Here is a 23347-nt window from a genome sequence, read left to right on the forward strand (position 1 = left end):
GGTGATGGCTAGCACAAGGGGACATAGCTTTAAATTGTAGGATGATAGATATAGAACAGGTGTCAGAGACAGTGTCTTTACTCAGAATGCGTGGAACGCACTCCCTGCAACAGTAGTAGACTCGTGAACTTTGAGGGCATTTAAATGGTCATTGGATAGACATGTGGATGAATGGTTAGCTGGGCTTCAGATTGTTTTCACAGGTCAGTGCAACATCGAGGGCCGAAGGGCCTGTACTGCGCTGTAATGTTCTATGAGCATTCGACCCTTTCGGGAAGGAATCCACTTGTCTGTACCCAAGTCTGGCTGATATGTGACTCCAGTCACGACTCTAATTCCCCTCAGATGTGACTTAGGGAGGCACTCTATTCCAGAGTGACTGACCATTCCAATTTCCTGAAATTGACCCGGCATTTGGCTTCCTGACCTGTGACATGGATGTGAGCTTCCTGGGAACCCTCTTTGTTCAGGTGGGAAGGAAAGTGTCTGCAGTTGCACTGTGTTGATGGTTGTATGTAATCCAGAGCTAGCACAGTATGTGTGCAGTGGCACTCCACCACAAGGGGCCCCACAGGCTGGTGCTATCATTCTGGAGTTACTGGCTGGAGGGGGTGGTGGGAATGCTGGGTCTGTTGGGGCATTGCAGTAGCACTGTCAGACTTTGGGTTGAGGGAGTGTGTGGTCGGAGAATGCTATCCAACCAGGCCTAAGGGCAGGTTTCTGTCATGCCTTGGGTGGGTGGACACAGAGTCAAGGGGGGAGTGCAGCATACTATTGAAGGGTGGCAGGACTGGTTGGTTTGAGGGGTGGGAGGTCTGGGCAGGCTGCTTCTTTAGTCTTCCCACCTACTCAGAGACCGACTTGACAGGAATCTGTTCGGGGAGGGCGAGGGATGATCTCTACCAATTAAATGCTTTAATTCTAACAGTTATTGTCCTGTTTTAACACTACTTTTTATGTTTCTCTCTACCTTCTCTTCACCCAGCTGACATTTTTTAATATACCACTGATGGGCTACCTAAGCTGGTGTCTGCTCCTTCGGTGTCGAGGGACTTGCTTTTGGACACACTACAAGTACACAGGCTGGCTCCGCACTGTGCCCATGCACGTTTTCATCCTGGCACTCTTCCTGTGGCAACTCTACAGCTGCTACATCCTGCTGCTCACTTATGGCTATGCTGCCTTCTTCCTGTCTCCGGTAAGGACATGGTCAGTGCTACTGGCCCTGGTCCTTGTGTACAGGGCCTGGACTCTCGACAACTCCTCCATCAGAATATTTAAAGCGGAAATGAAGAATTGCCCCTACTCCTGAAAGGGGAGAGAGGTGGCCGCTCAAGAGCTGGACACACAGTGACCGAGCATCTTGACTGCCATTCGCACTTTTCAAACCAATCCATCACAAATCACGCAGGGTGATTACAGTATCAAATCCCATCAAATCATTTCCTTCCATTGCCCCCGTCTCAAAACCAAATGCACCAAGGGAAACAACTGGAAAATCGGCTTTAATGAAATGAAGATTGAAACTCAAGAGGTGGGAGCTGGTAGAAGCAGCTCACATTTTACCTCATACCACACCTTGTATCTTTTTATAATGCCTGCTGGTCAGAACCCAAGAGGGAACTCGGTGTGTGTGTGTGAGAGAGTGTGTTTATGCTGCCCTCTAGGGATCTAAATGACTCGCGTCCTCTACACATATGTTCTCATCACTTCAGAACTTTATAAAGTGGGTTAGAAAGTAGAAGAGGAGTCGGCCATTTGACTCTTGGAGCCTGCACTGATGTTCAAAATAATTATGGCTGATCATCCAACTCAGTCATCTGTTCCGCGCTCTCTTTTTGATCCCTTTAACCGAGAGAGCTATATCTAACTTTTTCTTGAAAACATTCAATCTATTATTGCTTTCTGTGGCAGAGAATTTTACAGGGTTGGCTAGAGCAGCCACTGCTGTTCTTGATCTCTGTGTTGCTTTGCGAGTGAGAAACATAAGGGGTCCTTTGAAGGATAAGGGTGTGTTTAACACACGCTTGAAATAATTTGTTCAGGTTTCATTCTGTGAGTAATTTAATTTAGAGAAAAAAAAATTCAGCCTTGTGGGACAGAAAGTAAAATACTGTGAAGGGCTGGTGAAGTCAGTTAAAACCGAAACTGCTGGAAAACGCTCAGCAAGGTCAGGTAACATCTGACATATCATCAATCTGAAATGTCGACGCTTTCTCTTCATGTACTGAGGTAGAGTGACACTGCCAGAGATATCACCTTTCGAGTGAGATGTTAAACTAGGATCACGTTTGTCTGCTTGGTGTATGAAAGATCACATATCACTATTTCAAAAAGGAGCAGGGGAATTTTCCTGGTGCCCCAGCTTATCCCTCAAGCATTAGGAAAGACTGGTATTTATATAATTCCTTTCATTATTGCCAGATACTGCACAGCACTTTATAATAGTAACTTACTTGCACTGTTATAGCACTGGAAATGTCGCAGCCAGTTTGCATGCAACAAGATGGTGATTAATCTTGGCCAAGACATTGGGAGAATGCTCCTGGGTTTCTACAAAATAGTATTCTGGGAATGTTTTGGTTCACCTTAGGGGTCTCAGATAAAGGTACCACCTCCCACAGTACAGCACTCCCTCAGTATTACAGAGCACTGAATATCAGCCCGTGCTTATCGTGCTCAGGACCTAGAGTCTGGCTTGAACCCACAACCTCCTGACTTGGGAAGTACTATCAGCTGTGCTTTGGCTGGTTTAAAAGAAAAGTAAACGCCTAAAACCATACAACCTGGTCATTATCACAATGCTGTTTGCCAGATGTTGCCATGGCTAAATTGGCTGCTGTATTACACCAGTGACAAATGGCTGCAGGATACCCTTCGGGATGCTTTGTGTTCTGAGACAGCCTGAGGCTGTTAACAATTATAGAAATGCAATGTCCTTTTTCCTGTGCAGTTGCTGCTTTGTGTGTTGAGTGCTTCCAGCATTTTCTGTTTTTTTTTTATTTTATCTTGTATGTTGTAATCACAAATTTGAAGGAGAATGCTTTAATTTACAGTTCACAAATTGACTATTCAGTGCAGCAATGAATCAGAATTGCTACAATTTGGAAACACCACTTTGGAATTCAAATGCATTTTGAGCATAGCACTTGAATCACCTGGGTCTTCTAGCATGGAGTCATTCCTGTTCACATTTTACTGTGAGAAGAATGGTGCTTGTCACATGGGAACACAGTCAGACAAAAATAAATGCCACAATGAATGCTGTTGAGATGTTGTCAAACCTGGTGTAGAATGCACATGCCTGCACTCCTCCTCTGCTGTACTTGCAGTAACATGTTGTGTTATATACCATCTTTAAGTAAAACATTCCAAATTGCTTCAGAGGCATTAGGACAAATAACAAAAGGCTTTGTCAAAGAAGCTTCTTAGAGATGAAGAGAGGTTTGGGGAAGGAATGTCCAAGCCCAGGGCCCACACAACTGAAACATAATCAATGATGGTCAAAAAGAGCATTTTTTGTTGGGTATTATAGACCTAACTGGGATTTATTGGGTTAGACTCCTATGGAAACAGGCGTGATGGGCTGAGTGGTCTGCTCTTCTTCCAGTGCCTGCCAATGATCTTCAATGCATTGAAATGCAACACTTCGCCATTGAAATCGAAAGGAGTGGGCTGTAATTTCTTCCCAGTCCATTGCAGTCCTCAACACCGTCCTTACTCAAAAGTGTACATGTCAAAGGTCATGTTTGTAATCCTTGCTTAGTCTAGCAGGGGTGCTGTTTCCACACATGCCACAGGCACAACCCCAGCTAAAAGACAAGATGCAACTGACTTGAAAATCCAAAATTAAGTCAAGGTATGAGCTGACTGATCTGAAACTCTCCACTTGGGTGCTTCCAACACTTCCCTCACACATCATTTTGTCTGATGTGACCAAAAGTAAACTCAGTCTCTCCCCCTGCTTTTCCTGTGGTGTCCCTCATTATCTCACTCACTCAAAGAGTTTGAGTGCAAAATATATCAGTATCAAACGCCATTCAATCATCCAGAAAGTTGAAAGGGTAACACATTACCTGATACAATTTTAAATTCACATTTGAGAAAATCAAACTACATTTTAAAAAGCCGAATGAATGCCTCCAATTGAAAATGCAGCCTCGAGAAGTTTATTTCCCACTGTATAGACATGAGGTGCGCCCAGGAATATGCAAGAGCATTTAATTCAGTGTGAAATATTCAGTTTAACTTGCAAGGTCATCCGTTGGCATAGTTACCATGGCTAAACTCTACTGCGGCTTCCCAGGTCTGCATTATCAACTCAAAAGGATGATATCGGTCATAAATGGTATAAAGAGAGTGGGGGAAGGGTGGGAAGGAAGCCCCAGGGTACTTTGACTTGAGGAAAACAAATCCATGTAAAATAAAATCAGAATCTAATTCAGGTAGTTCAGGGGAAAACCAGAGAGGTAGCCGAAACTACTATAGATCAGGGGAAAACCCGAGAAGAGACTGTAACTTCGGCTGCGAGAAATGGAGTGAAAAGGAAACACCAAAAACAAAAGCAAAAGTGGCTGCTGGAAACAAAGTGCTAGAGAACTCAGCAGGTCTGACAGTTTCTGTGGAGAGAGAAACAGAATTAACGCTTCGAGACCCAAGTCTGCCTTTCTCTCTTCGTATCTGCTGCCAGACCTGCTGAGTTTCTCCAACACGCACTGTTTTGATATCACTGATATGCTATTGGATTAACCTATTCTAATCATTGAACACACTACTTCTTGACCATCTCCCCACACTGTATTTTTACCCTTTACAAATCAAAATGTTACCAACAGGGAGTCAATGCAACAGAAATAAAATTAGACCTAGTTAGTTTTCTCTGAAATTTCACCTAACAGTAGGTGGAAGAACAAACATGTTTATCTCATCTTTCACTTCCCTGAGACAAACCGTACAAGTTGAGAGTGTGGTGCTGAAAAAGCACAGCAGTTCAGGCAGCATCCGAGGAGCAGGAAAATTGATATTTCGGGCAAAAGCCCTTCAACCGTATGAGTGCCAATAGTGATTTCCAGCATTTAGCAGGATACCAGTGATCCTCTCAGTGGAGGCTGTAGTGGAGGATTTGCTAGTCATCATGTGAAGGTAGGCTGGAGAAGCCACCACAGACAATGATCGGGACCTAATGAGATTGCTGTAGAGCGAGCCAGGTGAACGTGAAATTGAATGAACACAAATGTAATTGAAGATGATCAAAGTCAAATGGAGCCCATGTAAACAACAGAGTTCAGAACAAGCAGCAGCTTTCACACACATCAAATAATTATTGATGATGCAACAGCGCTGAGCTACCAACATGGTATACATGGGTTTCCAGAAGGCATTTGACACACTGCCTCACGACAGCGAGGACAGTTATATATCATGGTACAAAGAGGGCATTGGCAATGTGGATACAAACTTTGCTGAGTGATAGGAAGCAGAATGTAATAGTCAATAGGTTTTTTTTTGTTCAGGCTGGGGCAAGGTTTGTAGTGGTATTGGGACCCCTGCTTTTCCTGACAAAAATTAATGGTCTAGATCTTGATGTGCAGAGGACACTAAACTTGGAAGAATTGCAAACTGTGAGGATGACAGTGTGGAGGTCCAAAACGACACAGACAAGTTGGTGGAGTGGGCAGATAGGTTGTCCCGTCTAGAGAAGGGAGAGTTGATGCACTTTGGTCAGAAGAACATTGAAAGACAATAGAAAATAGTGGGTGCAAGAGCAGAGGGACCTGGTGGTATATGCGAACAGATCATTGAACGTGGCAAGACAGATGGAGAGCATAGTTAATAAGGCAGTGTTCTTGGCTTTATTAATAGAGCCATAGACTACTAGAGCAAAGAGGTGATATTGAAATTGTGCAAGCCAGTGGGATCAATGGTTAGCACGACTGCCTCACTGCCCCAGGGACCTGGGTTCAATTGCAGCCTTGGATGACTGTGTGAAGTTTGCATGTTCTCCCCGTGTCTGCATGGATTTCCTCAGTCCAAAGATGTGCAGGTTAGGTGAACTGGCCATCCTTAAGTTACCCATATAGTGTTCAGAGATGTGTAAGTTAGGTGCATTTTTTAAGGGTAAATATACATTAATAGGGGTAGGGGAATGGGTCTGGGTGGGTTACTCTTCGGAAGTTCAGTGTGGACTTGTTGGGCCGAAGGGCCTGTTTCCATACTTTAGGGAATCTACAAAAGACACTGGTTAGGCCTCAGCTGGAGTATTAGGTACAGTAGTGACCACCACATTACAGAAGCAATTTACAAATTTCAAGAATGAACAGTTGCAGTGATGAGGTTAGATTGAAGAAGTTAGGATAAGGCGGCAAAGAAGAAATCTGACAGGTGTTTCCAAAACCATGAACAGGCTGGACGCTGTCGGTAAGAGAGAGCTATTCTCGCTTGTAAAAGAAACAAGAATATGGGTTAAAATGTACAGTAATGTGTAAATAAAGCAAAGATGATGTGAGAAAAATCCTTTTCACACAGCAAGTAGTTAGTGTTTAGAATATGGTGGAGACAGGTTCAATTGTGGCATTCGAGGGCATTAGAGTAAATTAGATTCCCTACAGTATGGAAACAGGCCTTTCAGCCCAACAAGTCCACATTGACCCTCTGAAGAGTAACCTACCCAGACCCATTCCCTTATCCTCTCTTTACCCCTGACTAATGCACCTAACACTATGGGCAATTTAGCATGGCCAATTCACCTGACCTGCACATCCTTGGGATTGTGGGAGGGAACGAGAGAACTCAGAGGAAACCCACACAGACATGGGAGAATGTGCAAACTCCACACAATCTCCCAATGATTATTTGAATAGAAAGGGATAAGGGGAAAAGGCAGGATATTCATACCAGGTAATAGAGCTGGACTAGACAATTGAGCCAGTATAGGTACGATGAGCTGAATGGCCGCCTTCTTCACCCGTAATAATTCAACGATTAAGATATCCTGCAGTATGATGCCAATGACACAGGACGTGGAACAATCCTAATGTATAGGTTTATATATATATATCAAGAATATCCAGTTGTACAGTATTTATGTCCAGCACATTAACAAACACTGAGCAATGCTATGCATAGATTCCAAAAGGTTTTGGTTACTGTCTTTGCTTGTGAAGATGTTAATCAATACCTGTTTGGGAGCGAAAGAAAGTGATGGAAGACTAGGACCACAGACCACTTAAAAACATCTTACACCATTTATCAGCTCCAAAAGAATGATACTGCACGTGCAGAGGTATTATTTGACAATGACATACAAACCAGGAAGTAGATGGCAAACATGCTACTGAGAGCAGCAGTCCACATGTGAAAGGTGAAGATATTGATGAAGAGTATGAAATCTTACTATTGAATGAGAATGAACAATATGCTATGACAAGAGGCTGGAAGTAGTGATGAAAGGATGGGGAAACCCATCAGGTACACACTTGTTGAGTGTATTAGGAGTACAGAGATTAAATGATAGCCCAAAGTGTATTTGGACAAAGGAAACAGTGTTGTTATCCTGAAGCAGATTAGAAAGTGCTACTGAAGCAGATCCATGGAAGTCATCAAGGAATTGATGACAATCTGAAAAGGGCAAAAAAGTGGTCTATTGACCAAATATGGAACATGAGTTTAAGCTTCATGAGTACAGGAGGCCCTTCTGTCCATCAAGTCTGCACTACTAACCCCTTGTTATTGACCCTTCAACTAAGGGAACAACTGCTTTCTAACCACCCTGTCCATGCCCCTCATAGTCTTATGCATTTCCATCAGGTCCCCCTTCAACCTTGTCTGCTCCAAAGAAAATAACCCAAGTTAATTCAGCCTCTCTCCATAGTAAACTGCTCCATCCCAGACAACATGCTAGTCAATCTCCTCTGCACCCCCTCCAGTGCAGTCACATCCTTCCTATCGTGTGGGGACCAGAACTGCACACAGGGCTTCAGTCACACAAACAGCCTTGTGCTCTCGCTCAGTTTCCTGCCACTCTGCTAATTTTGGATTGAACGTACCAGGTTACCTTGAATCCCATGAGCCTTTAGCTTCTCTCCTCTCTTGTGGGACCTGTCAAGGGCCTTGCTGTCATGCATACAAACTACATCAATTGCACTAGCCTCATCTACATACTCAGTTACCTCAAAAAATTCAACCAGATTTATTTGACATGGTCTTCCTCTGACAAAGCCTTACTGACTATCCTTCACCAAACCTTGCCTCTCTAAATGGAGATTAATTTTCTACTTCACTATTTTCTCCAATAGTTTTCCCCACCATTGATGTTAGACTTGCTGGCCTGTGGTTCCCTGATCAATCTCTAATGCCCTTGTAACGTGGAACCACATTAGTTGTCCTCTAATCTTCTAACATCTTCCCTGTGGCCAGAGACAATAGAGATTTGGGTCAGGGCCCTTGTGATTTCCTTCCTTATCTGCCTAGAATACTGCTCATTCAAGATTTGTCCAGTTTTAAACCTGCCAAAATCTCCCAGCACCTCTTCACTTCTTACATCAATCTGCTCAAGAACTTCACAGTCCATCCTCTCAAATTCTATACTTACATCCTTCTCCCTCCCTAGTAAAGATAGATGTGAACTACTCATTTAACTCTACCAATGTCCTCTGGCTCCACACACTGATTGACCCCTTGGTCCTTAATAGGCTCTACTCTTTCCCTGGTTATTTTCTTCCCCCAGATAAATGTGTAGAATATTCTCTCAAATCTTGCCCACCAGTGTTTTCTCATGCCCCTCCTTCCTCTCCTAACTGCTTTCGTGAGATCCCCCTGGTACTTCCTATTCTCCACGAGGGCCTCTGATGATTTGCTCCTTATGTATCACATTTCCTTTTTATCCAGTTCTGAATATTCCCAGATATCCAACCTTCTCTGCCAGGATGACATCAGCCTGTGTACTGTTTGTAACCATTACAAAACTAAATAAGCCAAACATCTGCATTTGCACACTGTGTAAATCATGTTAATGGCAATCAGTGTACTGCTTTTTTGGTTTTAAAGCAGAAACTATTTGAATATGATTTTAATTGAAAAAGCTGCAGCACAGAGCGATCTGGGGGTTGTGAGGGAAATCACAAAAAGATGGTATAAAAGTTTAGCAAGTTATAGGGAAGGTAAATGGAAAGTCGGCCTTTACTTCAAAAGGAATGGAGTATACCAGTCGGGAGGCTTTACTAGAAGGCACTGGTCAGAGCACAGCTGGAATAGTGACATTCTGGGCCTCTTATCTGAGGAGATATAGAGACAGACCAGAGAATGTTCACAAGGCTGACCCTGGGTATGGAGAATGATGTCTTGAGAGGTTGAGTAGTTTAGGTCTGTACTCATTGGAATTTAGATTCCCTACAGTGTGGAAACAGGCCATTTGGCCCAAGTCCACACCGACCCTCTTAAGAGTAATCCACTTCCCTACATTTCCCTCTGACTAATGCACCTCACACTACTAGCAATTTAGCATGGCCAATTCACCTGACCTGCGCATCTTTGGACTGTGGGAAGAAACCAGAGCACCCAGAGGAAACCCACGCAGACACAGGGAGTATGTACAGACTTCACACAGTCACCCGAGGTTGGAATCGAATCAGAGTCCCTGGAACTGTGAGGCAGCAGTGCTAACCACTGTGCCACCCATGCTTTAGAAATAGAGACCTTTTTAAAACAAACAAGATCCTTAGGGGTCTTGACAGGGTCAACATAGAGAGTTTGTTTCACCATGTGGAAGAGTTTAGGACCACAGGACATAATCTCACAGTAAGGAGTCACTCATTTAAGACAGTGATGAGGAGGCTTCTTGAGTGGCACACCATCCGTCACAGTCAATATCTACTCCCTCCAACCCTAAACTCAGTAGCAGCAGTATGTACTATGTGTAAGATGCACTGCAGAATTTCACAGAAGTTCCTTCAACTGCACCTTCTAAACCCATGACTATTTCCATCTAGGACAAGGTTAGAAGATACATGGGAACACCACCTTCTGCATGCTCCCCTCTAAACCACTCACCACCTGATTCTCAGAGAAAAATATCCTCCTCATCAGTATCTAAGGATCTCCAGCATCTGCAGTCCTCACTTTCTCTTAGTTGATTATAACCATACTGCGAAGCCTCTTCCAAGGATGCCCATCTTAAAGTTCTCCTCCTTTCTCCTGCTCGTCGGATGCTGCCTGACCTGCTGTGCTTTTCCAGCACCATACCCTTTGATACTGATCTCCAGTATCTGCAGTCCTCACTTTCTCCCTCCTGATGTCAAAATCAGGAAGAGAGAGCTATAATAGAAATGAGAGGAGGCAGCGACCTGGTGGTATTTTCACTGGATTCTTAATTCAGGGACCCAGGTTTGAATCTCTCCAAGGCAGGTGGTAGAATTTGAATTAATTTTTTTTTTAAAGAAACTGGAATAAGTCTAATGATGACCATGAATTCATAGTCAATGATCAGAAAACCCCATCTGGTTCACTTGAAGTCCATTAGGGAAGGAAACTGCCATCCTTACCTGGTCAAGCCCACAGCAATGTGGTTGACTCTTAATTGCCCTCTAGCAATTAGAAATGGGCAATAAATGCTGTCTTGCCAGGAACAACCCTCATTCTGCAAATGAATATAAAATAAAACTCATTGTGTTGCTTGGAAGAAACAACTGTCATTTATAACAGATAACATTCCAGAAACCAAAAAGGCTCCTCTCTCTGCACTGACCAAACCAATGGTCCCAGAAACAACGTGTCATCTTAAGTAATTCTCACTGTCACACAGTCCAACAAAGTTCCATAAAACAAGCAGCACTTCTTTTATGAAAGCCTGACTGCTCTATTTCAAATTTGCAAAATATTGATAGTTCTTTAATGAGATGGTTGCGTTCTTGTGCAACCCAGTGTTACAGAAAAATTGTGCTCTACATACAGCGCTTAAAGTGTTGGCACTCTAATCCACAGAATCCTACAGCACAGAGACAAGCCCTTTGGCCCAAGCTGGTCCATGCTGACCAAAAGGTCTGTCCACACTAACCCCATTTCCCTGCACTTGGTCCATATCCTTCTAAATCTTTGCTATCCATGTATTAATGGTTTTAAAAGTTTGTGCTGTAGAAACAGAATTCCCAATCGGTCAATCGTGTTACAGTGAATTTGTGTTGACGAAACACGCGTTTAACAGAATGACTTGTATTACCACTCCAACATGGAATAATGGAACCATTTACAAGAGTTTTATTTTGGTGTGAACTAGATTTCTACAGTGTTGATGCAAACAGCAGGTAGGGCACAATGATGGTGCAGGCCAGAGAAATGTAGGCTGTACCTAACCCAAAGTGCATCATTGAATACCTGGCAAGGAGAAACTCGAAGACAAAGCAAAGCAGAGAGAAAGCGTCAGTACCTCCATTTCATTAGAAATCAGGCCACGTGGCATTGCCAACCACAATTGCAACAAGTTGTTGGTGTCCTTTAACATGTCAGGTGCTGGATCCCTCAGGGTGACTGCACACTTTTATTACCCATCAGAGACCAGGACAATCTGTTTCCCGATGTTTCCTCCTTTCATCATGGACTCAAAGGCAGCTGCAAGAGAAGAATTGAGAGTTTTACACAATTATAAAGAGTTTGGAGAAGATAGGTGAACTATCCCCAAGAGCTGGTATCCTCACTGACTCTTGTTTTAGTACAGGCTCCATCTCACACTGATACAGCTTTTGCAATAGAATCATACTTTAGGGCACCAGATTTTCTGTGTAATTTGAATTGGTCACAGGGATAAGTCTCTAGAGAAGAGACTGAAGAAACTGGGAATGTTGTCCATATGCCAGAGAAGATTAAGAGGAAGTTTGAGAGGCGTAGTTACTATTACAAGGGATAAGAGATGGAAATGTGTTGCTGGAGAAGCGCAGCAGGTCAGGCAGCATCTAGGGAACAGGAGAATCGACGTTTCGGGCATTAGCCCTTCTTCAGGAATGAGGAAAGTTTGTCCAGCAGGCTAAGATAAAAGATAGGGAGGAGGGACTTGGGGGAGGGGCGTCGGAAATGTGATAGGTGGAAAAAGGTCAAGGTGAGGGTGATAGGACAGATTGGGGTGGGGGCGGAGAGGTCGGGAAGAAGATTGCAGGTTAGGGAGGCGGTGCTGAATTTGATGGATTTGACTGAGACAGGCTGGGGGGAGGGGAAATGAGGAAACTGGTGAAATCCGAGTTAATCCCTTGTGGTTGGAGGGTTCCTAGCCGGAAGATGAGGCGTTCTTCCTCCAACCGTCGTTTCGCTGTGGTCTGACGATGGAGGAGTCCAAAGACCTGCATATCCTTGGTGGAGTGGGAGGGTGAATTGAAATGTTGAGCTACAGGGTGGTTGGGTTGGTTGGTCCGGGTGTCCCAGAGGTGTTCTCTGAAACGCTCCGCAAGTAGGCGGCCTGTCTCCCCAATATAGAGGAGGCCACATCGGGTACAGAGGATGCAATAGATGATATGTGTGGAGGTACAGGTGAATCTGTGGCGGATATGGAAGTTTCCTTTGGGGCCTTGGAGGGAGGAGAGAGGGGAGGTGTGGGCGCAAGTCTTGCACCTCCTGCGGTTGCAGGGGAAGGTGCCAGGAGTGGAGGTTGGGTTGGTGGGGGGTGTGGATCTGACGAGGGAGTCACGGAGGGAGTGGTCTTTACGGAATGCTGATAGGGGAGGGGAGGGAAATATATCCTTGGTGGTGGGGTCCGTTTGGAGGTGGCGGAAATGACGGCGGATGATGCGCTGTACATGGAGGTTAGTGGGGTGGTAGGTGAGGACCAGTGGGGTTCTGTCCTGGTGGCGGTTGGAGGGGCGGGGTTCAAGGGCGGAGGATCGGGAAGTGGAAGAGATGCGGTGGAGGGCATCGTCGATCACGTCGGGGGGGAAATTGCGGTCCTTGAAGAAGGAGGCCATCTGGGATGTGCGTTTTTGGAACTGGTCCTCCTGGGAGCAGATGCGGCGGAGTCGAAGGAATTGGGAGAATGGGATGGCGTTTTTACAGGGGGCAGGATGGGAGGAGGCGTAGTCCAGGTAGCTGTGGGAGTCGGTCGGTTTGTAGTAGATGTCCGTGTTGATCCGGTCGCCTGAGATGGAAATAGAAAGGTCGAGGAAGGGGAGGGAGGAATCTGAGACTGTCCAGGTGAATTTGAGGTCGGGGTGGAAGGTGTTGGTGAAGTGGATGAACTGTTCCACCTCCTCGTGGGAGCACGAGGCGGCGCCGATACAGTCATCGATGTAGCGGAGGAAAAGGTGGGGGGTGGGGCCAGTGTAGTTGCGGAAGATGGATTGTTCCACATATCCTACGAAGAGGCAGGCATAGCTGGGGCCCATGCGGGTGCCCATGGCTACTCCTTTCGTTTGGAGGAAGTGGGAGGATTGGAAAGAGAAGTTGTTCAGGGTGAGGACCAGTTCAGTCAGTCGAAGGAGGGTGTCAGTGGAAGGGTACTGGTCGGTACGGCGGGAAAGGAAGAAGCGGAGGGCTTTGAGTCCTTCGTGATGGGGGATGGAGGTGTACAGGGACTGGATGTCCATGGTGAAAATAAGGCGTTGGGGACCGGGGAAGCGAAAATCATGGAGCAGGTGGAGGGCATGGGTGGTGTCCCGAACGTAGGTGGGGAGTTCTTGGACTAAGGGGGACAGGACGGTGTCAAGGTAGGCGGAGATGAGTTCGGTGGGGCAGGAGCAGGCGGAGACAATGGGTCGGCCGGGGCAGTCAGGTTTGTGGATTTTGGGCAGGAGGTAGAAGCGGGAGGTGCGGGGTTGTGGGACTATGAGGTTGGAGGCGGTGGATGGGAGACCCCCCGAGGTGATGAGGTTATGGACGGTCTGGGAGATGATGGTTTGGTGGTGGGGGGGTGGGGTCATGGTCAAGGGGGCAGTAGGAGGAGGTATCTGCAAGCTGGCGTTTGGCCTCAGCGGTGTAGAGGTCGGTGCGCCAAACTACTACCGCGCCTCCCTTGTCTGCTGGTTTGATAGTGAGGTTGGGGTTGCAATGGAGTGAGTGGAGGGCTGCACGTTCCGAGGGTGAGAGGTTGGAGTGGGTGAGAGGGGTGGGGGTGTTCAGGTGGCGGTTAATATCGCGGCGGCAGTTGGATATGAACAGGTCGAGGGCAGGTAGGAGGCCAGCACGGGGTGTCCAGGTGGATGGGGTGTGTTGGAGGCGGGAGAAGGGGTCGTCAGAGGGTGGGCGGGAGTCTTGGTTAAAGAAATAGGCGCGGAGGCGAAGGCGGCGGAAGAATTGTTCAATGTCACGCCGCGTGTTGAATTCATCAATCCGGGAGCATAGGGGAATTAAGGTGAGGCCTCTGCTGAGGACTGATCTTTCATCCTCGGAGAGGGGTAGGTCTGGAGGGATAGTGAAAACACGGCAGGGATGGGAGCTAGGACCTGGTGTGGGGCTGGAGCTGGGTGTGGGGGCGGGGTTAGGTCTGGGGGCGGGGACAGAGATCGGCGTGGGGGCGGGGTCGGGCATGGTGATGGCGATAGGCGAAGAGGCGGGGTTAGACGTGATGACGGAGGTGGGGGCGGGGTTAGGCATGAAGTCGGAGATCGGCGAAGGGGCGGGGTTAGGCGAGGTGACGGAACTCGCCGGGGGGGCGGGGTTAGGCGTGGGGGCGGAGACACATGCGGCGTTGTGGGCCTGTAGTTCAGTGACGTCAGTGGGGGCGGAAGTGGCTGCGGCGACCGCAGAGACAGAGTTATTCCCCATAGCCGCGGAGGTCGCCTACTTGCGGAGCGTTTCAGAGAACACCTCTGGGACACCCGGACCAACCAACCCAACCACCCTGTAGCTCAACATTTCAATTCACCCTCCCACTCCACCAAGGATATGCAGGTCTTTGGACTCCTCCATCGTCAGACCACAGCGAAACGACGGTTGGAGGAAGAACGCCTCATCTTCCGGCTAGGAACCCTCCAACCACAAGGGATTAACTCGGATTTCACCAGTTTCCTCATTTCCCCTCCCCCCAGCCTGTCTCAGTCAAATCCATCAAATTCAGCACCGCCTCCCTAACCTGCAATCTTCTTCCCGACCTCTCCGCCCCCACCCCAATCTGTCCTATCACCCTCACCTTGACCTTTTTCCACCTATCACATTTCCGACGCCCCTCCCCCAAGTCCCTCCTCCCTACCTTTTATCTTAGCCTGCTGGACAAACTTTCCTCATTCCTGAAGAAGGGCTAATGCCCGAAACGTTGATTCTCCTGTTCCCTAGATGCTGCCTGACCTGCTGCGCTTCTCCAGCAACACATTTCCATCTCTGATCTCCAGCATCTGCAGACCTCATTTTCTCTTCATTACAAGGGATAAGTCAGGAGAAAGTGTTTCCTCTGGTGGCAGACTTAGCAAACACAGGACACAGTTTGAAACCGATTGGCAAAAGAGCCAGAGGGAAGATGAGAATATTTTTGACATTAAATTTTTGTGATCCGGAATGTGCTGCTAAAAGAGATTCAAAAATAATTTTCAAGGTTCAAATGAAAGGAAAATAAAACTACATAATTGCATGGAAAGAGCAAAGTTAGACTAATTTGTTAGTTCTTTAGAGTAGCTGGAACAGGCATAGTGGACTGACTAGACTCCTTCAGTTTGTCAATTCTTTATCCACTTGCATGACCCAGAGAGAAGCATTGACTCAGCCTTGGAATCCATATCAACTTGGATTGATGATTGCCTTACGCACAGAAGACCAAGAGTCAGGATTAATGGGTCTTTTTCAGGTTGGAAAGTCATAACTAGTGGATCAATCCTTGGGCTGCAAGCATTTTTCATCTGTATTAATGAACTTGGATAAGGAGCAGAGTATAATGTATTCACATTTACTGATGATACAAATATAGATTGGAAGTACCATAGTGTTGAAGGTTTGAATGGTGAGGAATTTGTTAAATGTGTTCAAGAAAGTTTTTATCAATATGTAAATGTTCCTACCAGAGGAGGAGCAAAAGTTGACCTTCTCTTGGGAAATGAAGCAGGCAAGTGACGGAACTGTTAGCAGGGGAACACTCTGGGACTAGTGATCATAATTCTATTATTAGGATGAGCCTTCCATTAAAGTTCAAGCTCTTAATTGAAGTAAGACAAATTTTAATGGTATGTGACAAGACCTTTAAAAGAATTGTTTGGAGTAGACTGTTTGCGGGTAAACGAATGACTGAAAGATGGGAGGCTTTGAGAAGTGTGAATGAGGTATTATGTTCCTGTTAGAATGAAAGGTAAAACTGGTAAGATTAGGGAACAATGAATGAATGAAGATATTGATCTTCTAGTCAAGAATAAAAAAAATCTAGACAACTGAAATTGAATGAATCTCTTGAAGAGTATAAAGTGTGTAGGGGCATTCTTACATGGGAAGTTACAAGGCAAAGAGGCGATAGGAGATTACTTTGGCAGACCTTAAGGATAATCCAAAGAGATTCTGCAAGTACATTAAGAGTAAGAGCAACTAAAGAGAGAGAGTAGGACCCCCTCGAACATTAATGAGGTCATATTTGTATTGAATCTCAGAACAGAGAGATATTAAATGAATATTTTGTGCCAGTTTGAGTTCATGTTGCGGTCGTACAGGACATTGATTAGGCCACTTTTTAAATATTGTGTGCAGTTCTGGTCTCCTTCTACAGGAAGGATGTTGTGAAATTTGAAAGGCTTCAGAAAAGGTTTACAAGAATGTTGCCAGGGTTGGAGGGTTTGAGCTATAGGGAGAGACTGAATAGTCAGGGGCTGTTTTCCCTGGAGCATTGGAGGCTGAGGGGTGACCTTATAGAGGTTTATAAAATCATGAGGGACATGGTTAGCATAAATAGACAAAGTCTTTTCCCTGGGGTGGGAGAGTCCAGAACTAAAGGGTTTAGGGCGAGAGAAATTTAAAAGGGACCTAAACAGGCAACTTTTTCATGTAGAGGGTGGTATGTGTATGGAATAAGCTACTGGAGGAAGTGGTGGACGCTGGTACAATTACAATATTTAAAAGGCATCTGGATGGGCATATGAATAGGAAGAGTTTATTGGGACATGGGCCAAGTGCTGGCAAATGGGACTAGATTAATTTAGGATATCTGATCGGCATGGACGAGTTGGACTGAAGGGTCTGTTTCTGTGCTGTACATTCCTAGACCCTAAATGAAGGCTAGAGAACTCAGGGAAATAAATACTGATGTTTTTAAAACAGTTCACATTACAGAAGAGGAAGTGTTAGAAGTCTTAGAAAACATAAGGTGGATAAATCTCTAGGACCCGATCCATGATGTTGTGGGAAGTTAAGGAGGAAATTGCAGGGCCCCTAGCAGAAATATTTGTACCATCTATGACCACAGGTGAGGTGCTGAATGAATGGCTAATGTGTGTTTATTTAAGGGAGTCCGTAAGGAGAAGCCTTATCCATCACCAATGTTAGATGATCTATAAGTTGTTAGAGGTGATTCTGAAAGATAGGATTTACATGCATTTGTGATTAGGCAGGGAGTCTTTAGGGATCATCAGCATAGTTTTGTGCGAGGGAAATAATGTATCAAAGTTGATTGAGTTTTTGAGGAAGTAGTCAAAATGGTTGTGGAGAGCAGAGCAGAACAATAGATGCTGTTTACTTGGACTTTACTAAAGCATTCGATAAGGTTCCGCACAGTAGACTAATTAGTAAAATTAGATCACATAGGATTCAAAGTGAGCTTGTCAATCAGATACAAAATTGGCTCGACAATAGGTGGTGGTGGAGGGTTATCGTACTGGAGGTTTGTGACCAGTAATGTTCCATAGGGATCGGTACTGGCTCTGCTTTTGTTTGCCATTTATATAAATGATTTGATTTGAGCTTTTCGTAGGCATGGTTAGTAAATTTGCAGATGACACCAAAATTGGTGGACAGTGAAGGTGATGACCAATTGGGTTAGTGGGCTGAGGAATGGCAGATGGAGCTTAATTTGGATAAATGTAAGGTGTTGCATTTTGGTAAAACATTAATGGTAGGGTTTTAAGTAGTGTTGTGGAATGCAGAGATATAGGAGTCCAAGTATATAATTCTTCAGTTTTGCATCACAGGTAGACAGGGTAGTTAAGAAGGCGTTTAGCACACTTGCCTTCATTGCACAGACCTTTTGAGTGTAGGAGTTGAGATGTCATATTGAGGTTGTACAGGACAAGTTATAAAAATAGGCTGGAACTTTTTTTCACTGCAACATAGGAGATTGAAGGATGACCTTATGGAGGTCTTGTAAAACCATGAGGGACATAGATAAGGTGAATAACAAAGGTCTTTTCCCAAAGTTGGGTGAGTTCAAAACTAAGGACATATATTTTTAAAGTGAGAGGAGAAAGATTTAAAAAGGGGACATGAGGAACAATTTTACTTCTTACAGAGAGTGGTTCATGTATGAAATGAACTGCCAGAGATAGTGCTGGATGCAGGTACACAATGTTTACAAGACATTTGGATAAGTACTTGGAGAGGAAAGGTTTGGAGGGATATAGGCCAAACACAGGCAAGTGGGACTATATACTTTGGGAAGATGATCAGCATGGCCAAGTTGGACTGAAGGATCTGTTTCCCTGCTGTACGACTGAATCTGTAAAGGGATATAGACAGGTTGAGTGAGTGGGCTAAAACATGGCAGATGGCGTTGAATGTAGGAAAGTGAGAGGTCATGTACCTCAGCTGGGAAATATCAAAAGATAGACTATTATTTAAATGAAGAGACACACCAAAACAAAAAGTACAATGCAGAAGGATCAGGGCATTCTTGTGCCTGAAACAAATAAATGCATCAAGGAATTCAGAAGCCAAATGGACTTTGACCTTTATTGCTAGGGGGTTAGAGTTTTAAAAACATGGAAGACATGTCACAACTGTATAGTGTGTTGGTGAGGGTACACCTAGAGTATATAGGAATGGAGTAGGCCATTCAGCGCCTCAACTCTGTTCCTCCATTCAATGAGATCATGACTGACCATCATTTACCTCCCTACCATTGGCCCACATTCCTTAATACATTTACTTAACACAAATCTATCACAGATTTAAAATTAACAACTAATCCTGCAGCCACTGCCATTTGTGGAAGAGAGTTCCAAACCTTTACCACCCTTTGTATGTTGAAGTGCTTCCTAACATCTCTCCTGAATGATCTGGGCCCTAATTCTCAGACTGTGTTCACTAGTCATAGAGGTGTACAACATAGAAACAAGCCCTTTGGTCCAGATTGTCCATGCTGAACACATTCCTAAATATATCTAGTCCCATTTATCAGCACTTGGTCCATATCCTTCTAAAGCTTTCCTATTCATATACCCACCCAGATGATTTTTAAATGCTGTAATTGTATCAGCATCCACCACTTCCTCTGGCAGCTCATTCCATACATGCACCACCCTCTGTGTGAAAAACATTACCCTCAAGTCCTTTTTATATCTCCCCCCCCCCCCCCCCCCCAAAACCTATGCCCTCCAGTTCTGAACTCCCACACGCCAGGGAAAAGACTTTGGCTATTTACCCTATCCATGTCCCTCATGATTTTATAAACCTTTATAAAGGTCACCCCTCAGCCTCCAACACTACAGGGAAAACAGCACCCCCCGCCCCCCCCCCCCCCCACTCAGCCTCTTCCTATTGCTCAGATCCTCCATCGCTGGCAACATTCTTGTAAATCTTTTCTGAACCCTTTCAAGTTTCACAATGTCCTTTTGATAGGAAAGCGACCAGAATTGCACGCAATATACCAAACGTGGCCTGACCAAAGTACTGTACAGCCTCAACATGACCTCCCAACTCCTATACTCAATGCACTGACCAATAAATGCAAGCATACCAAGCGCCTTCTTCACTTTCCTAATTACCTATGACTCTACTTTCAAGGAGCTGTGAACCTGCACGCCAAGGTCTCTTTGTTCAGCAACACTTACCATTAAGTCCTGCCCTGATTTTCCTTTCCAAAGTGAAGCACCTCACATCTATCTAAATTAAACTCCATCTACAATTCTAGAATGAACTTTGTCCCCAAAACATATCAATTTCAGTCTTGAATTATTCTCAAATGATTGAGCATTCACAACCCACTAGGGTAGAAACTTCAAAAGACTCACAGCCCTGCCACTGAAGAAATTTCTTCTCATCTCAATCTAACTGGTTGATTCCTTACTTCCGTAGCTGTGCAGAACGTGGAATTCGCTATCACAGGGAGAACACGAAATACAGACACATTTCAGGGAAAGCTGGATCAACATATCAGAACGTGGGAGCAGGATAAAGACCATTCAATCCCTCAGGCCAGCCCCACCATTCAATAAGATAATGGATGATCTGCCTTGGGCCTCACCTCCTCTATCATGCCAGCTCATAGCCATCAAAAAATCCATCTACTTTTAAACTGTTTCATTGATCTAGCCTCCACAACTCTCTGGAGGTAGAGATTTCCAAACATTCACTACCCTCAGAAGAAATGCTTTTCCATCTCAGTTTTAAATGAATGTAATATGTTCCCTAGTTTGAGATTCGCCCACTACTGGAAACATCTTCTCAACATCTACCCTTGTCAAGCAACTTAAGTAGTTGTGCAGAAAGGTGGAGTTGAGATGGGAGATCAGTAATGTTCTTAATAGATGCTACAACAGTCTGGAGGGCCAAATGATCTACTCCTGCTCCCATTTCATATTGACTTTGTGAAGCTATATGATTATTTTCAGAGTAGTGGATTATTATAACCCAAAGAGAGAAATCTTGAATCTATCAAAATACACCATCTCTGTTGGTGGGAACACACAGTTTTATTTAAAGACTGGAGGATGTGGGATATGGAACTTTTTGAACATTCTGATTTTAAAAAAGGGTTTTTAAACCTTGTGATTTACTTACTGTTTGGAGATAGACTTTGCGGATAGATAGCAAGACGAAGATTTTGAAACAGACAAGGATTTTTTTTTTCTATTAATTGTTAAACAGATTGGTGAAAGAGGCTCATTATTAAAGGTTTCCTAGCAACAACCTCTGGACTACAGTTGCTGTGATTTCCAGTCTACACCAATAGGTGTCAGGAGAAGAGAAAGATCTCCAAGAAGCTAACAGCAGGGCCAGCTGCAAATTCCATCTCTATACATTACCTTCAGGGAACCGGAGAAAAGTTCCAGAGATCAGAAACATCTGAACTGTTACTTCCGTTCTAAGACTTCAATCAAACTCACTTTCATTTAAACTGAAGTTTGTTTTAAAGATGCCCACCCCCCTCAAAAAACACACACCATACACACACACATTGTTTCGACAACTCATTGTCAGCATCGTGATCTCAATGACTGAAAGTCAATTGTACTGGGAGTTCACACCTTTTTAAACCTCAGATTATCTTGGCAAGAGTTGACTGCCATGTAAATAAAGAACAAAAGGATATTTACAGCCCAGGAATAGGCCCTTTGGCCCACCAAGCCTGAGCTGATCCGAATCCACTGTCTAAACCTATCGCCAACTCCTAAGCATCTGTATCCCTCTGCTCCCCACCTACTCGTGCATCCGTCCTGACACCCCTTAAATGAATCTACCGTGCCTGCCTCTACTATCTCTGCTGGCAACGCGTTCCAGACACTTACCACCCTCTGTGTGAAGTACTTGCTGAGTGTATCCCCCTTAAACCTTTCACCTCTCGCTTTGAAAGCATGACCTCTCGGTATTGAATCCTCCACCTTGGGAAAAAGCTTATGTCTATCTACCCTGTATCAGGTCCCCCTTCAATCTCCCTTTTTCTAATGAAAACAATCCTAACCTACTCAACCTCTCTTTACAGCTAGCACCTTCCATACCAAGCAACATCCTCGTAACCTTCTCTGCACCCTCTCCAAAGCGTCCACATCCTTTTGGTAATGTGGCGACCAAACCTGTACACGGTATTCTAAATGTGGCCGAACCAATGTCTTGTACAATTGTAACATGACCTGCCAGCTCCTATACTCAATACCCCGTCCAATGAAGGCAAGCATACCATATGCATTCTTGACCACTCTATCCACCCGTGCAGCAACCTTCAGGGTACAATGGACCCGAACTCCCAGATCTCTCTGCTCATCAACCTTTCCCAAGACTCCTCCGTTTAATGTACAATTTTCTCTAGAATTAGACTTCCCAAAATGCATCCCCTCACATTTGCCTGGATTAAACTCCATCTGCTACTTCTCCGCCCAACTCTCCAGACTATCTATATTTTCCTGTATTCTTTGACAGTCCCCAATGCTTTCTGCTGTGTCATCTGCAAACTTGCTGATCATACCAACAGTGCTCTCTCTCAGATCATTTATGTACATCACAAACAGTTGCCCCAGCACTGAATCCCTGTGGAACACCACTGATCACTTTTCTCCATTTCGAGAAACTCCCTTCAACTATTACTGTCTCCTGTTGCTCAACCAGTTCTTTATCCACCTAGCTAGAACACCCTGCACACACTTAGAATACTTACAGTGTGGAAATAGGCCCTTCGGCCCAACAAGTCCACACCGACCCGCCGAAGCGCAACCCACCCAGACCCATTCCCCTATATTTACGCCTTCAGCTAACACTACGGGCAATTTAGCATGGCCAATTCATCTAACCTGCACATTTTTGGACTGTGGAAGGACACCGGAGCACCCAGAGGAAACCCACGCAGACACGGGGAGAATGTGCAAACTCCACACAGTTGCCTGAGGCGGGAATTAAACCCGGGTCTTTGGCGCTGTGAGGCAGCAGTGCTAGCCACTGTGCCGCCCACACCATGTGACTTCACTTTCTCCATTAGTTTACCATGGGGAACCTTATCAAACGCCTTACTAAAGTCCATCTACAGCTCTTCCTTCATCTATCAACTTGGTCACTTCCTCACATGCATGCATGTTTGGGATGTACAGAACAAAGTTTAAATTCTGAACAGTAACTTAGCTGATAATCAGTTTTTCAACTTGTTTAAAGTGTAAGCTTTATTTATAATAAATAAGCTACCGTATATACTTGTTATAGGTTGACCTCATGTACAAGTCGACCCCTTACTTTCAGTCAAAAAGTCTGATACTTTTCATATACCCCCATGTATAAGTCGACCCTTGTTTCTCAAGGCTGTCTTATATTATTAACAGTTTCATGTGGTCTTCTTTTAATAAAACACTATCAGTCTTTTTTTTTGTTTTTACTGCTCCTCTATTTCTATTACATGAATTGGGTGTTGTATAAATACCCCTGTTAGATGGCCTGACCACCTGCTGGTATGCCTATTAACATATCTACACACACTTTACGGTACTGGTAACTGGAAAACTGTGATAGTGCCGTTCTATCATAGCAGGCAGAATGGAAACAGTTATTTTGTAGT

The 23347-nt window shown here is 44.8% G+C and overlaps 2 protein-coding genes across 3 annotated transcripts in view; one reads left to right on the top strand and one right to left on the bottom strand.

Moving 5' to 3' along the window:
- Window positions 1–3271, top strand: part of tmem62 (transmembrane protein 62) — an 80203-nt gene extending 76932 nt beyond the window's left edge. For both annotated transcript variants that reach the window (XM_043698401.2, XM_087990206.1), the window contains one exon: window positions 986–3271. In XM_043698401.2, the coding sequence (XP_043554336.2) occupies window positions 986–1312 (327 nt within the window). In that variant the 3' untranslated portion in view covers window positions 1313–3271. The remainder of the gene's footprint in view (window positions 1–985) is intronic.
- A 7963-nt stretch (window positions 3272–11234) lies between these two features.
- ptgr2 (prostaglandin reductase 2) overlaps window positions 11235–23347 on the bottom strand; it is a 50019-nt gene continuing 37906 nt past the window's right edge. Inside the window, 1 exon segment of the mRNA XM_087990207.1 lies at window positions 11235–11601. Within this exon segment, the coding sequence (XP_087846333.1) occupies window positions 11534–11601 (68 nt within the window). The 3' untranslated portion in view covers window positions 11235–11533.

This window comes from Chiloscyllium plagiosum, unplaced genomic scaffold (genome assembly GCF_037043375.1).
Source record: "Chiloscyllium plagiosum isolate Xiang-an unplaced genomic scaffold, Cpla_swu_hap1 HiC_scaffold_8, whole genome shotgun sequence".
NCBI classification, from domain to species: domain Eukaryota; kingdom Metazoa; phylum Chordata; class Chondrichthyes; order Orectolobiformes; family Hemiscylliidae; genus Chiloscyllium; species Chiloscyllium plagiosum.